Here is a 13,845-nt window from a genome sequence, read left to right on the forward strand (position 1 = left end):
CTAACCTGTACGTTTTCCCCCCAGCATTATGTACAAGCATTAACCCTTTTATAGGTTTTGTAGGAGAGATTGGAGGCTGGCCAGTGGTAAAGGGTCACACTGACGTCACAAGGCCAGTACTATGATCTCCGGTGGCTCTGTGGCTGCAGGTGTGGTATGAGCACAGTCACACAGACTGTAAAACACAGACTGGAGACAGCACTAAACGCAGACAGACACCACGCACACCCCTTTACCTACAGCCAGTATGATATTTGCGATATAGTGGTGTAATGATACACAATATCATTAAAAATGACCAAATTCGAAACAAGTGTACCAAACCAAAAGCCCTGTATGGAAAAATTCTGGTATGAATACGTGTACATTACACCACATTGCTATAATTCATAAAAAAAATAAAAATAAAGGAAGACTTTTCTTGTCTTATTTACACTTGTAACTTTCAACAACAAGGTTTACCTAAAATGAAAATTAATTAAAATGAGTGTAAATTTGGATTTCACTTGGGAAAAATACCGTGCTTTTCATCTCACCACGCCACTGTTTTCATGATTGAGGGGGAAAAAGCCACCAGATAATTTCCTACATTTTGCATTACACAAAGACTGTAATTCTGTATATATGGGTCAGTACATGAAATCAAACAGCCACGCTGTTCTCAGTCCGCCGAAGCAGCTGCTCAACAGTGACGCTATATGAACAGCAGGGTGCTGATTAGATACATCAGCATGTTGGCAGTAAGACCTATACACATGGATGTGAGCCCAAACAGTCAGAGGCCTTGTAGTGCCAGATGGCGTTTTGTGAGCACTCACTTCTTTCCTTTTGTTACAGGCGGTGAAGAGCAGGGTCTGCGCGGCCGTTGTGGGCGAGATGAAGTCCTCGAACACATCTGAGCAAATACAATAATTAAATAACCACAGTGAGGAGCTTTCTCTTTCATGAGGTTTAATCTGCAACAACGAGACTCTAGAGGACCTGGTCCCCTTCGCATGCTCTTACCAAACTTCATGCGGATGTACTCGTAGGGATCTTCCTGCCACAGCTCCTCATCACTGTCTGTGTAGCACATGAGGGGAAAGACCACATCCTGAATGATGCCCTGCAATCACACATTCATTGTATATGATCTCCAAAGTTGGGTTTATTTTATGGTTAGAACGTTTGCATGTCAAAAATAATTTACTGTGTAATAAAAAAAATCATCTGCAAGAACATCTGCACATCCAACAAAAGGATTGCATTACATTTAGCAAATAACCTCTAATAGCATGTATGTTCAATAGTCTTTGTATGTTCATTATTATTACTCCTGCTTTTAATTTTTTCAGAACAAACTCAAAGTTTAAATATATACACGTTATATTTATTCTGATCATATCCAGGGGTACGGCCCTCGTTAGACCTTACTGAAAATGCTTAATGAGTCCAATACCCTGAAGGACTAACAAAAAAAAAAAAAAAAAAAGAAAAATACCATGGAGGCAGGAATAAAGCGTCCATTGAGAACCCCCAGATAATGCTAATATTTAACAAGACCTGATAGATTTTTTTGTTGTTAGTATTTTACCATTTAGTAACTACTAGTATCTTTGTATCTTTACTATCTTAGTACACTTACTACTATATTAGTATATTTATACTTGTGTACAATTAAAAAGAAAACGATTAGTGATTTGGTTTAAATAGGAAAAAAAAAAAAAAGTGCTTTATTTGGCACAAAATGGCATTGTGCCAAACAAACAAATTGGAAAAACACAAAATAATGGATTTTAAATAAATAAACCAATAAATTAAGCTTGTTTTATATTTGATTATGCAGGACAACTGGCAAAACAACTGAACTGAGAATTTAATTGGCACTTTTATTCTGCCGGAAAATGTTTTGTACATTTGTAGTACATTTGTGAAAGAGGTAGCAGCAAGAAAGAAAATGTTTTGAAGAAAATGTTTTGAAAGGACTAACTGGTTCCTCAAAAGATTTTGCAACCTGGTTAAAACTTGCTTAATTGCAAGTTTCACAGCGTACCAAAAATGACTACAAACCCTGAAGGAAAACAATAACTGACTGCTACCGCCTTGTAACACTGTGTGCACACAGCAAAATCCATTTACCTGGATGTGAGGCTTTAGGTTTTTCCAGGTGACTGCATGAGCAATACCCTGGTTAATATAGTTCAGGGCCTGCTGCAGGACTCGGGGTGCTACGTATTGCTTTTCTTTATACTGATACAAAACCTTCAGCAGCACCTGTAAACATATGCAGGAAGAAGATTTCAACATTGATGCATAATAAATCAAGAAGACGTCCAAGTTAATCATCTTCACTCTGTATTCACTTCCTACCTGCTGAGCTGCCACTGCATAACCCTTGAGGAAATGTTCGGCAAACTCTGTGTACTCTTTGGTAGTGTTGCCAGGGCTGCCATATCTAAAGAAACAAACAAAACATTTGGGAATGATGTCATTTTACAGTTTTATATACACAAAAGACAGCCAAAAATAACTAGTCCAGCATTTCACACTGTTCAGCGTGGGCTGCTAAATCAGCAGAGAGTTTTTGCTGAGAGCTGAGAGTGAATGTGAGAGAGAGGGCGTATTGTACCTCTCAAAGAGCCGAGCCAAGATGTGGAGAGCCCACTTTTTACACTTCCACCAGGGCAGCTCAGGTCTCTCGTCTTCATCCACCTGCAGGGTCTCCTGAAGAAGAACATGCAAGTATGCATCAGTCAACAGTCTGTGTAAGAACTAAGACGTGAATATCAACCTCAACGGTGGCATGAGCTTGTGGTGGAAATACATATTAAATATATGTATCAAATTGATTGACTAAATTACACGATTATATTAATATTTAATAAATTAAAAATATTTAATATATTCATGACATGATAGTAATGTTTTTTTTGTCTATACTATGGCAGTACAAGAAATATGTACAAAGAAAAAGGTACACAATTCTATAACAAAATAATGAGTGATTTATGACTAATCATTAGAGAGCATGATTATGCACTTCATATGCTATAAAATCTTCTAATCACCCGGGAAGGATTTATACAAAATTTGAGCATGAGTGTGATTTGTCTATTCAACATTAGCATTCCAGTTCATTCAAAAGGTGTTAAGGGGGTGCTGAGGTCAAGAATCTTTGTGAAGGAAATGAACGGGAAATTGTAATCCCACAACATGCAGAATGTTTATATAACTGTGGCTACCAACTTTGTGCAAACAGATTGGGAAAGAACCACATTTGTGAGCGATGGTCAGGTGTCTACATTCTCTTAGTGGTACAGTAATTTTTTATTAAAATGAGTCCTCTTTCAGAATATTTGAGTTTAACAGCATCCCCCATTTCTTAAAGTTTAGTAGTAAACAGGTAAGGAAATAACAGACTTAAAATTTGGTTTTGTAGGAGAGATTGGAGGCTGGCCAGTGGTAAAGGGTCACACTGACGTCACAAGGCCAGTACTATGATCTCCTTTGGCTCTGTGGCTGCAGGTGTGGTATGAGCACAGTCACACAGACTGTAAAACACAGACTGGTGACAGCACTAAACGCAGACAGACACCACGCACACCTCTTTACCTACAGCCTTTTATACAGTATGCACTTGTGAATCCAGTAAGAACCTGAACGGCCTTACCGGAGGCACGTCTCTGTCCACGACTGTCTTCAGGATCTCCATCCAGTCGGTCAGGTTTTGCCTGTTAATCAGCTCCAGAGGGAGATTGTACTGTGAGGAAGAAAAAAATCAAGTGTTCATTAAACACAAGCTCCATTTGAAACATTAAAACCCTAAGATTTCAAGCAAGACTACCTGAAAAAGAGCATAGAGGATCTTTAGGATCTGTTTCTGCACCAGCACTGAGTCGCTAGAGGGATCTTGCAGCAGTTGGATGAATCGCTCTTTCAGCATGGGCATGAAGATTTGCATGGCAGCGATTAACGGCTGACGTTCATCTGGTTTCTTGTACCTGTGATGCATACACTTGAATCAGAAACTCTCATCCCATCCCAATGGTAGGTAGTGCACTAACATGTTACGTTTGTGCTGTGGTCTTACTCATAGTTCTTCACTAGCTGGTAAAGACACAGCAGGATACCCAGCCAGCAACCACTAGTGCCTGACTGCAGGTAGAAGCCGATCTGGTCCACAATGCCTGTCCATTTGTTGGGGTAATCGTGCTTAATCATGTGGTGAATGCAGGTGGTGAGCTGCACTCTGGAGGCACACAGCGAAAAGAAAAGCCGTTAGGAGAGAAAAGCAATTAAGGAACAAACTGATCCCTTTTGCAGCTTGTGCGTGCATGTGTCACCTGAGGCGCTCTGGGGACTGAATGATGGCCTCCACAATGCGGGCTCGGATGAACTGGCGATCCTCTTCGGGGATGTTGCTGCCAGGCACTTCGTTGTGAGTGTTGTCGCCTTCACTCCAGTACTGCGTGATCATGTTCTTCAAATAGATTACACCTAGAGGGGACACACGGATACTAGAGTCACTAAATAATTGTGCAAGTTGAACTGCTTTCACACAAAATATAGGCTTATACTGCCAAACAAATGAGAGCTTATGCTCATAAATTAAAGGCGGTCCTCGTTTCAGACTCATCTACGCCATACAACAGGCATGAAAAAACTAGATAGTCTCGTCACTGATTAACAGGCTAAGGAAACTGCCGATACCGAACCTACTCAACCTGCTTACGGAGAATATGATTATTATGCACTCAAATTATGCATGCCTTAAATCATTCAATGAAAAATGGAATGAATGAAATAAGAATGTGTGGGTTAAAGGAATGAGGAAGACTGACTGTTCAGTTGTGTCCTGAAAGGTTGAATTTTAGCAGGCTTCCTGCATCAGTGCAGCTGAGTTTGCACTCAATAAGAGCAGGTGTGCTTTTCAAGCTCAGCTCTTTACTGTATTCATCTCCACACACAGTAAGAGTCAGGAACCGTTTTAAAAACCTCAATCCACTCATGTATTCAGCAGACACAACGGGCTGTAGACCAGCCTTTCCTTCATGTGGAAATTGGCACCGCAGGCCAGATGACAGCAGGGGAAAACAAACTCTGCCTGGTGTCAATAGGGTCGCTCAGAGAGAGGGTGTGCACGCGTGTCCATGCTAAAAGTAAAAGAGCAGTGTGATATGGGGGTATAGACCTATTCAGTATGGCCCACCGGCCCACTCTGCAGGCTCCTGTTATAAGGCTATGGGATGCTTTAGATGGGAGTGAATCAGAACGCAGACTGCTGACACGAACATACCCATGTAGCCAAAATCCTCCCCAATGCTGATTCAGCAACTGTCTGTCTGCAGTACAGCAAGGAACAGGTACCCCGCCTTTTCCAGAACTATCTGTAACAAGGGAGTACCTTCACCGTCTATTTACTAAAGTACATGTAACTGTTCTCGGCTGTGGAGAATTTAGAGACAAAGCAGCCGATCAATTGCTCCATTGTACTTGATGGAAATGACCACAGAATACTACTGCACATCTAATGATACAGCTAACAGCTTTCAATTGTTTAGTTTTTGGTTACAAAATCACCTAAAAATATGCTAGTCACAGATCACATACTATAAAATCTAAATGTTAAATTGTGCGTGTGTGTGTGTGGTGGGAGATTCTGATCAAGCCACTTCCACAGAATGTTTAAACAATTCCACTTGGCTCCACTCTTCTGCAGTCATTTGTTTGTGCCCACATGTGAAATTTGCAATTAACTTAATTGGTCTGCTACCTAAAATAAACAAATGTATAAATTTAAACTTTGCAAACCCTGAATAGGATGGTAAATTTCATGAAGATAAATGAATGAAACCTGTAAATGAGTTACTGCACGACACAAGCAACCAGCCTTAACCAAAGCACCATGTTAACAAATGAGGGCCCCTGTCAGAAGAAAAAGCAATAAACCGTCTGACTTTCTTCCATCAGGATCCCAGTCATGTCTACATTACACCACTACACTGAGTCTGTGGAGGCTTTACATAGTATTTGATTTACAATTTCACTTGTAAATAATTACAATTTATTACAAGTTGGAACAACTGTAGACGAGCAATACGTAACTAAAGATGACCAAATTGTGCATGGGTGCATGCCATAGGGGTCATTTAGCAATGAAAATGTTAAAATGTAGGATCAGTGAGTTGTTCCTGCACCACATGGTGGTGTAAAAGTGCCATTAATGTCCTGGGTTCCCCGGCTCCAGCAATCTGCCCAAAGGCTCAATTGATTCTCACTGGGATCAACAAGTTTGGATATACAGTAATCTACCCGCGATAAACAGACGCCACACCAAAAATTCTTTTTTTTGTTGTTTGTTTAAGCTGTAAATCCTCCTCCCACACACTTTAAACACACAAAACATTTGCAAGAATATAGCGAGATGAATTTTGTGTAAATTGGTAGAAATACAGTAAACTATCACATTTATAGTGAGTACATGTACTGTACGCAGTTCTGTCGTAGCCTATGCGTAGTTTCTCTGCTTGTTTATTGGTTGAAGTGTCCTATGACGTCAAAGAGGCTGAGTTAAAGATACACATCACCACATTCTTTCATTGGCTAAATCTGGTGTCTTTAACGTCGCCCTTTTTTTTTTATCAGAGGTCACTTCAATCAATAAACAAGCAGAAAACAGTACTGTAATGCTACCCACTTCTTATGGTTTGTACATTGTCATAATATACAATGCAAATATACAGTTTTTGGTCTATCGTGCTATCCGAGAGAGACTGGGGAAAACAGCTATACAAATTAGTTGTGTGACAAATGCAATTCCGGAATAAACCGGGGGTGTGAGATTCGAACCGCAGTAAAGTGGAGGATTACTGTATTAGAACTAAAAAGTCAAATGGACTCTGACTTGTGAATTCTTGCAATAAAAGATCACTAATCATCAATATTACAAAGGAAGCTTCAAAAGGAATGCAATCCTGCTATATAATGACATAGAATTACTAGTTTCTATCTCCAGCAGAGCACACAGACAAACAATAGCGACAGGTACAACGTGCTATGTTTAACCTGGTGACTCGACTAAATTTGTGTACACATTGTTCATTACTTGTACCACGCTTAGGGCTCCATATTTTAACAGCTTTATTCTTTTTTACAATGTGGTATGTGGTGTGACAGCTGCGAGTTGACAGACGTGACAATTCCAGATAGCAACGTGCTGAACTGAGAAAGCTGCGAGGGGTAAAACTAACAGCGTAAAAAAAAAAAAAAAAAAAAGTCTGTCTCAGTTTTAACGCAAAACATGCAGAGCAGCTGTTGCAAGCCATTCAATAAGAACTTGACATACATCCGAGGAATGTAAGGGAGCGCTCCTCCGGACCCTATACGTACAGCCACCCTGTCTTAGAGCAATGTAGTGCTCAAAATAACTGAATCAAGGCCAAGTAGACAAAAGTAGCTCAGAATATGGTGCTCACTATATGCATGTCAATGGAGCCATATGAAACATGCAAGGACAAATAAAAAACAAGATGTATACAATCACAGGCAGACAGAATGACAGCTGTGCAAACACCATCCACAGGTGGTAGATTGAGCTAATAAAATGATCTTGACAATTTAGAAATCTTTCAGTCCTTTAAATGGGAATTGTAGAAAGGCGATCTCTCGAGAACAGACACTGGTCCAGTAGTGAAATGTGTGTACCTGCTTGTCGAACAGGCAAATCCAGATGTTCGGACATGGTCACCTCCAGTAACGCAGGAGTGAAGTTCACCTGTGTGTGGCCCTGTTAGAAAGGAGGGGGGAAGAGACAAAAACATTAACTTTTCTGGCAAGAAAAGGCTGAAATATAGATACAGTAGCCAATAAAACAGAATTAGAATTTCCAGGAATTAGTCATGATACTGAAAACCAGTAACATGAGACAGCATATGCTTTTCTGAGCTCTTAGCAAACCCTACACTCGAGCTCACAGTAAAGATTCCTGGTTTATTTATCCCGGTCTTCTGTTGCCTAACAAACCCGCTGTAACGTGACGCAACGCAGACTTTTTTTTTTTTATACTCAAGTCGCTGAAAATAGTTAAGCACTCACAGGGATATTTATGATTAGTAAAGGGAACAACTGAAAATAGTGTTTTTTCCCCACAGACCCCCAAAGCGACCTCTCCATATTTCCTTATACAGGATATTTTCTTAGCAGTCCTTTAATCAGATCGAGAGGCTGAAGGAAAGTGAAATGCCATGTCACCAGTGTCGCATGTTCTCTCTCTCTCAGCACCAAGTGTGTCAGCACCCAGGAATCTAAGCCTGCCGTCCACATGGACTGTCTGGAAACAAGCCAGCACGGTGGCTTCGCAGTGGAGAACACATTCCTGCGTTCGAATGGCCTCTCTGTCTCATTTACAAAGCATTTCCTCTTAAACAGCCGAGCGCTTGGCACATTAGGAGGCCACGGGGAGGACGAGAAACAGATCGCCGCAAATCATCCACAGTAAACATATTACGCTGAGGACGTTTATACAGACAACAGCGCTGGACTGAATTCCGACTGAGCAAAATGAAGAATGATTCAACTTCCTGATCAAATTTAAATAAACACGGACATGAATACAAATGTTACAGCAGAACTGTTTCATAAAGTAAGAATAGGCGATTAAGCCAAAAAAAAAAAAAAGTTTTTATTTTGTTTTTTTACATGCAAGTTTTTCATTGCTTTAATAAAAAGTTAAACAAACTGCATAAAAGAAGTTTCTTTATTCTTCAGTTACCTGTAACTGTGAGTAAAGGAGTGACAAAAGTACTTAGAAAAGCAGTGACACACAATCACAATAGCCAATTCAAATATTTAAGTAAAAAAAAAAAAAAAAGCTCAGACTAGTATCTGAATGTGGGAATATTATAAATTTAATTTTTGCTGGAAAATACTTTCACATGAAAGACCGTTATCTTTTCAACACACTGTGCTTCTGAGCCACCCATGGTCAACACTTGTTAGAAGTTCTAAAAGGCTTTTAAACCACAGAGAACATAAAGAACTGTTACAGATATTCAAATGAACATCACCAAAAAGTCAAACTCCAAAGACCTAATAGTGAAAGCATTTTGCATACTTCCAATGATCATTAATATTAGAACTCTGATGGTTGGATTACATAATAGCTGCCACACCGGTGCATGGTATATGTAAGGAACAAAGCACTCAAGGGCATGCTGTTCCAAAGAAAATAATCCACGACAGGGTGGTGTGATTCGGTCTAAAACAAAGATCTCTAACATGTCATTGTTTTATTTTTGCAGGATTTTTTTTTTTATAACATTAAGACAACTTTTGAACAAAAGTAAGAAAGAAAAAACTTCTGCATCTCAGATGCACACACCAAAGGCCTGAAAAGTGCGCTTCACGTTTACCGACACTGGAGACTCCTTCCCTACTGCTCCGGAAAAATAATCAACACCTTCGCTCAAATCAGAATTGAGAATCCTACAGTGCTATAGAGAGGGAAAAAGATGCATTGTGTTGAACTGCTCTAGGCATCAGTGTTCTGTATACACACACACACACACACACACAGTATCTGAGCAGTGACAGTGACACGGGCCTCACCCTGGATAAAACACATGACTCACCCAGGATAAAGCACTTCCTCACATCACTGTTCACTGCTGATTCAACGTTTACTCAAACTTTTCATATAAACTGCTGGACTTTTTTTTTTTTTTAAAGGGACATGACAATATAGATAATAAATATAGTATTATAAATAAATAGTACCAATCAATACAGCATGAATATTTTGTTATTGATGTAGTAACACTCGTTCCATAGTATTATTGGTACAGTACCCATCAATATAGCATTATTGATATATAGTAATTTAATAAAGTATGAATACAATATTATGAGATATAGTAACCACTAATAGTATAACAAATAATACAGTACTCGCATCCTACCCTGTTATTTGTCATATAAAAATTTAATTAACCAAAAAAATTGAGTTAGAAAGACGAGTTTTATATAATATATACGTCATTCCGAATTCCTGAAGTCAGCTCTGTAGGACATGTAAATCCCCTGAGCCACTGCTACTAACTAGTTCCTGTATTCAAATATCACCTTATGCCAAGAAGTGAGCTAGCTAACTAACTAACTAACACTGGTAACTTTCTAACAATAAATAAAACTAAAAAAGCCAAACATCCCCTTTACACCCCCCCTCCAAGAAAACCCCCAGCGCGCCTCATCCCCAACCACACCGCTAGCACAGTGCTAACCACACCGCTAGCACAGTGCTAACCACACCGCTAGCTCTCATCTCCGCCAACTTAGCGAACCTGTCGGCCCTGAGAGTCACGCAGCTCCCTTTATCTCCTGTTTATTCAGCTGGCCGACCGTGTGTTTCCTATTAGTCTGCCCAATTCGCTTAGATATCAACATTTCAGTTTCTAAGAACGCGTCCGAGCGACCTCGCACCACAGCAGCAGCGGAGCGGCACCGGAGAGAACCACATGACACGTGAGAGAGCTAAGCTAACTCTCGCACGCTAGCTACAGCAAACGCGCACGTCAAACGGATTCCACCTGGGAGAGGTGAAGGGTGGATGAACTAGCGAAATTATACATCGGAGCAAATGACCCAGATACAGAAACTCGCAAAACTAAACTCGGGAGTGAAATCAGTTTCGATTTCGGCGCAGGAGATTGTGTTCGCGGTCCCCACGATGTGCTAGTTAGCGTCTAGCTAGTTAAAAAAGTGAATGGCCTCGAGCTACGTTATAACCGACTAATTCGAGTCGCGGGTAATAAACACGGAAGAACTATCACACACATACACCGGCGCGGTGAACCGGAGCAGAGCCGCGGCCTTGGATCCTTCATATTCACGCGTTAAAGCGAGACTCCACGCTGCTTCGCTGAGCACCAGGCCCGACGCATGCGAGCGCCGCCGCCACTATCATCATCATCATCCTCCCGCAAAGACTGTACCTCGTTCAGCTGTCTCTCGGCGGCCTCACGCAAATTCGGGTCCATAGTTCCCCGAAGGGCATCGATCAGAGAGTTAGAATCCATATTCAGACTTTAGAGGGTGGGTCGGGGTGTGAAAGGCTCAGCGATCTGTCCAGCTCCCGTGGCGATGCGCACATGGGCCGCGCGGCTCCTCCAGCTACCGGCGCGAAAGGAAGAAGGCTGTGACCGGGCCGGATAGATCAGCGCCAAAATTTCCCCACACTACTTCCGCTCGCTCCGCGATGCATTCTGGGAAATTGAGTTTTTTCTTTTGTTTATTTTCTATCAACCGTTGACCCGGTGTACCAATAACACGGCTTTCATGGCGTGTGTTTTCTGTGTTGTGTAATAATTCAATTTAGTATGTTTTGCTTATTGGCAATGTTTTCACTGTTCAAATTAAACAAACGAGTATTTAAACTACACGGTTGTTAGTTCGTTCACCTCAACATGGACACCCTATTTGGACCTTTACAGATTTTTTTCTCTTTTTTTTCCAGAATTAGTTTGTAACCATTTTATTGAATGTTTTCAATTATCTGCTTTCTTATTCAATTAAATCGATGTAATTGTTTTAAACTGAATTTAAGTTTTCAAGAGAAGCCAGAAGCTGTAACCCTACCCCATTCAAAATGTACATTTAAAAACTGACTACATTAATCCCCAATAAACAAGCAAGAGACATCAATGGCAAAGAAATCCTCCTAGAGAAAACATGAGGAAGAACCTCTGAGAAGAATCAAAGTCCTAAGAGTGACACCACCCTCGTCCAGGTCACAGCAGACAGAGTGATTCTAATTCCCTTTTACAGCTGTGTGCTGTGGTCAAGTGCAATTCTGAAGCTTTTTTATTATTATTATTAATTTTTACTAATAGGTGCTATTAGATACTTGAACCTGGAGAGGTGGAGGTGGGGAATGAAAGTAGGAGCAAATGTTAAATACAGTATGTGTGCATTAACAATAGTGGAGAGCAGAGGAATGGTGATATTGGAGTAGGAGTAGACGTGGTGAAGGTGGATTGTTTTGAATATTTAAGGCCAACTGAATAAACTGATAGGTTGAGAAAAATAAAGAACAGAGGGTGTAGAAGAGCGGCACGAGTGATTTATGAGAAAGGTATCTACAAAAGTGAAAGGAAAAGTTTTTAAGACACGCTATTGTCGATTGCGAAGACAGACAGGATTGGTTATAACAAATTTCCTGCTACAATTGTGTACTATATAGTCAAGTGCAATTGTGTAACTTTTTTAATCTATTTTGCACTAATAAGTACTATTAGATCCTTAATGAACTTAAACAAGTGGAGGTACACACAGTGTACACAATGAAAGTAGTAGTAGGACCAAGATGGAGGAATGTTGAAATTGGAGTAAAGGCGGTGAGGATGTTTTAAAAACTTAAGATCAACTGAATAAACTGATTTTGAGAGAAGTAAAGAAGAGAGTGCAGTACAGGGTGGAGAAGAGTGACTTGAGTGTTTTGTGATAGAAGGATATCTTCAAGAGTGAGGTTATAGGACCAGCTGTTGGGAAATGATGAGGACAGACAGGATTAGAAATGAGTACATCAGCGGAACAGGGCAGGTATGATGATTTGGAGATAAAGCGAGAGAGGTGAGATTTGAGGTAGTTTGGACTGATGCAGAAGATATTGTGGCATATATCAGGAGAAAAATGCTGATTGAATTGTTAGGAAGGAGAACAGGAAAACCATGGAGCAGGTATTTGGATGTGGTGATGAGCAGTCAGTGTGCAGCTTGTATAACAGTACAGATTTACTGTCCACTGAAAAGAATTCAACATACAGCCATTCTAGTTAAAATATCTGGCAACAAAATAACAGCTGTACATCCCTTAACCATGCAAAGTCACATGTCCTATTCATTATGTTCATGTTTTTGTCTGCTTGACAGGACCATACAAATTTGTGTATCTTGTATTGAAGCAGTAATTTTATTTGCTTTTAGTAAAATTCTCTCATACGGACCATTGGATGTTCAACAGGGCACCTCATGGCAAAGAACTCTCTGAGGATTTAAGACAGAATTGTTGCTCTCCATAAAGATGGCCCAGGCTATAGGAAGATCAGTAACACCCTGAAACTGAGTTACAGTACAGTGGCCAGGGTCATATAAGGGTTTTCCAAGACGATTCCACTCGGAGCAGGCCTCTCAAGAGTCGATCAAAGAAGTTGAGTCCTCGTGCTGTGCGTCAGGTGCAGAAGCTGGCTTCAAAAAACAGATGCATGATTGCTGCCAGCATTGCTTTAGAGGTTGCGGAAGCGGAAAGTCCACTTGTCAGTGCTCAGACCATACGGTAAGCATGTCGGTTTGCATGGCCGTCGTCCCAGAAAGAAACCTCTTCTGAAGCATGCTTACAAGAAAGCCTGCAAACAGAAGACAACCTGTCCAAGAGCATGAATTATTGGAACCATGTCCTGTGGTTTCATGAGACACAGAACATACATTTAATTGGCTCAATTGGTGTCCAGCATGTGTTGCGACACCCTGGTGAGGAGTACCAAGAAAATTGTGTCTTGCCTACAGTCAGACACGGTGGTGTTATCATCATGGTCTTGGGCTACATCAGTGCTGCTGGTACTGGGGAGCTGCGGTACATTGAGGGAAACATGGAGTCCAACGTGTACTGTGACTATTTGATGCAGAATACGATGCCGTCCCTTCAGAATCTGGGCCGAACCGAATACTTTTAACAGTATGTGCTGAACATAGTTTACATCTGTACCGGAAATAAGATTTTTTTTTGCGCATGCATGAAAATGCTAAAGAATCTATAGCGCTAGCATTAGCAGCTAGCCACTTTCTGGTTAGTGCGAGCACTGTGGATTCTTTAGCG

The 13,845-nt window shown here is 40.7% G+C and overlaps 1 protein-coding gene and 2 non-coding genes across 3 annotated transcripts in view; all 3 read right to left on the bottom strand.

Moving 5' to 3' along the window:
* ipo7 (importin 7) overlaps positions 1–11,203 on the bottom strand; it is a 17,916-nt gene extending 6,713 nt beyond the window's left edge. The window contains exons 1-11 of the mRNA XM_046857371.1: positions 10,968–11,203; positions 7,684–7,765; positions 4,323–4,476; positions 4,070–4,228; positions 3,824–3,980; positions 3,650–3,739; positions 2,609–2,703; positions 2,350–2,434; positions 2,119–2,253; positions 1,006–1,105; positions 819–895 (exon numbers count right to left, since the gene is read on the bottom strand). Coding sequence (XP_046713327.1) covers positions 819–895; positions 1,006–1,105; positions 2,119–2,253; positions 2,350–2,434; positions 2,609–2,703; positions 3,650–3,739; positions 3,824–3,980; positions 4,070–4,228; positions 4,323–4,476; positions 7,684–7,765; positions 10,968–11,051 — 1,218 coding nt within the window. The 5' untranslated portion in view covers positions 11,052–11,203. The remainder of the gene's footprint in view (positions 1–818; positions 896–1,005; positions 1,106–2,118; positions 2,254–2,349; positions 2,435–2,608; positions 2,704–3,649; positions 3,740–3,823; positions 3,981–4,069; positions 4,229–4,322; positions 4,477–7,683; positions 7,766–10,967) is intronic.
* Positions 56–236, bottom strand: LOC124391753. Its single transcript, XR_006927041.1, has one exon. It is a non-coding gene; the product is annotated as a small nucleolar RNA SNORA23 (small nucleolar RNA).
* LOC124391752 lies at positions 3,411–3,591 on the bottom strand. The gene has a single exon (XR_006927040.1). It is a non-coding gene; the product is annotated as a small nucleolar RNA SNORA23 (small nucleolar RNA).
* Positions 11,204–13,845: the final 2,642 nt, after the last annotated feature.

This window comes from Silurus meridionalis, chromosome 9 (genome assembly GCF_014805685.1).
Source record: "Silurus meridionalis isolate SWU-2019-XX chromosome 9, ASM1480568v1, whole genome shotgun sequence".
NCBI classification, from domain to species: Eukaryota; Metazoa; Chordata; class Actinopteri; order Siluriformes; family Siluridae; genus Silurus; species Silurus meridionalis.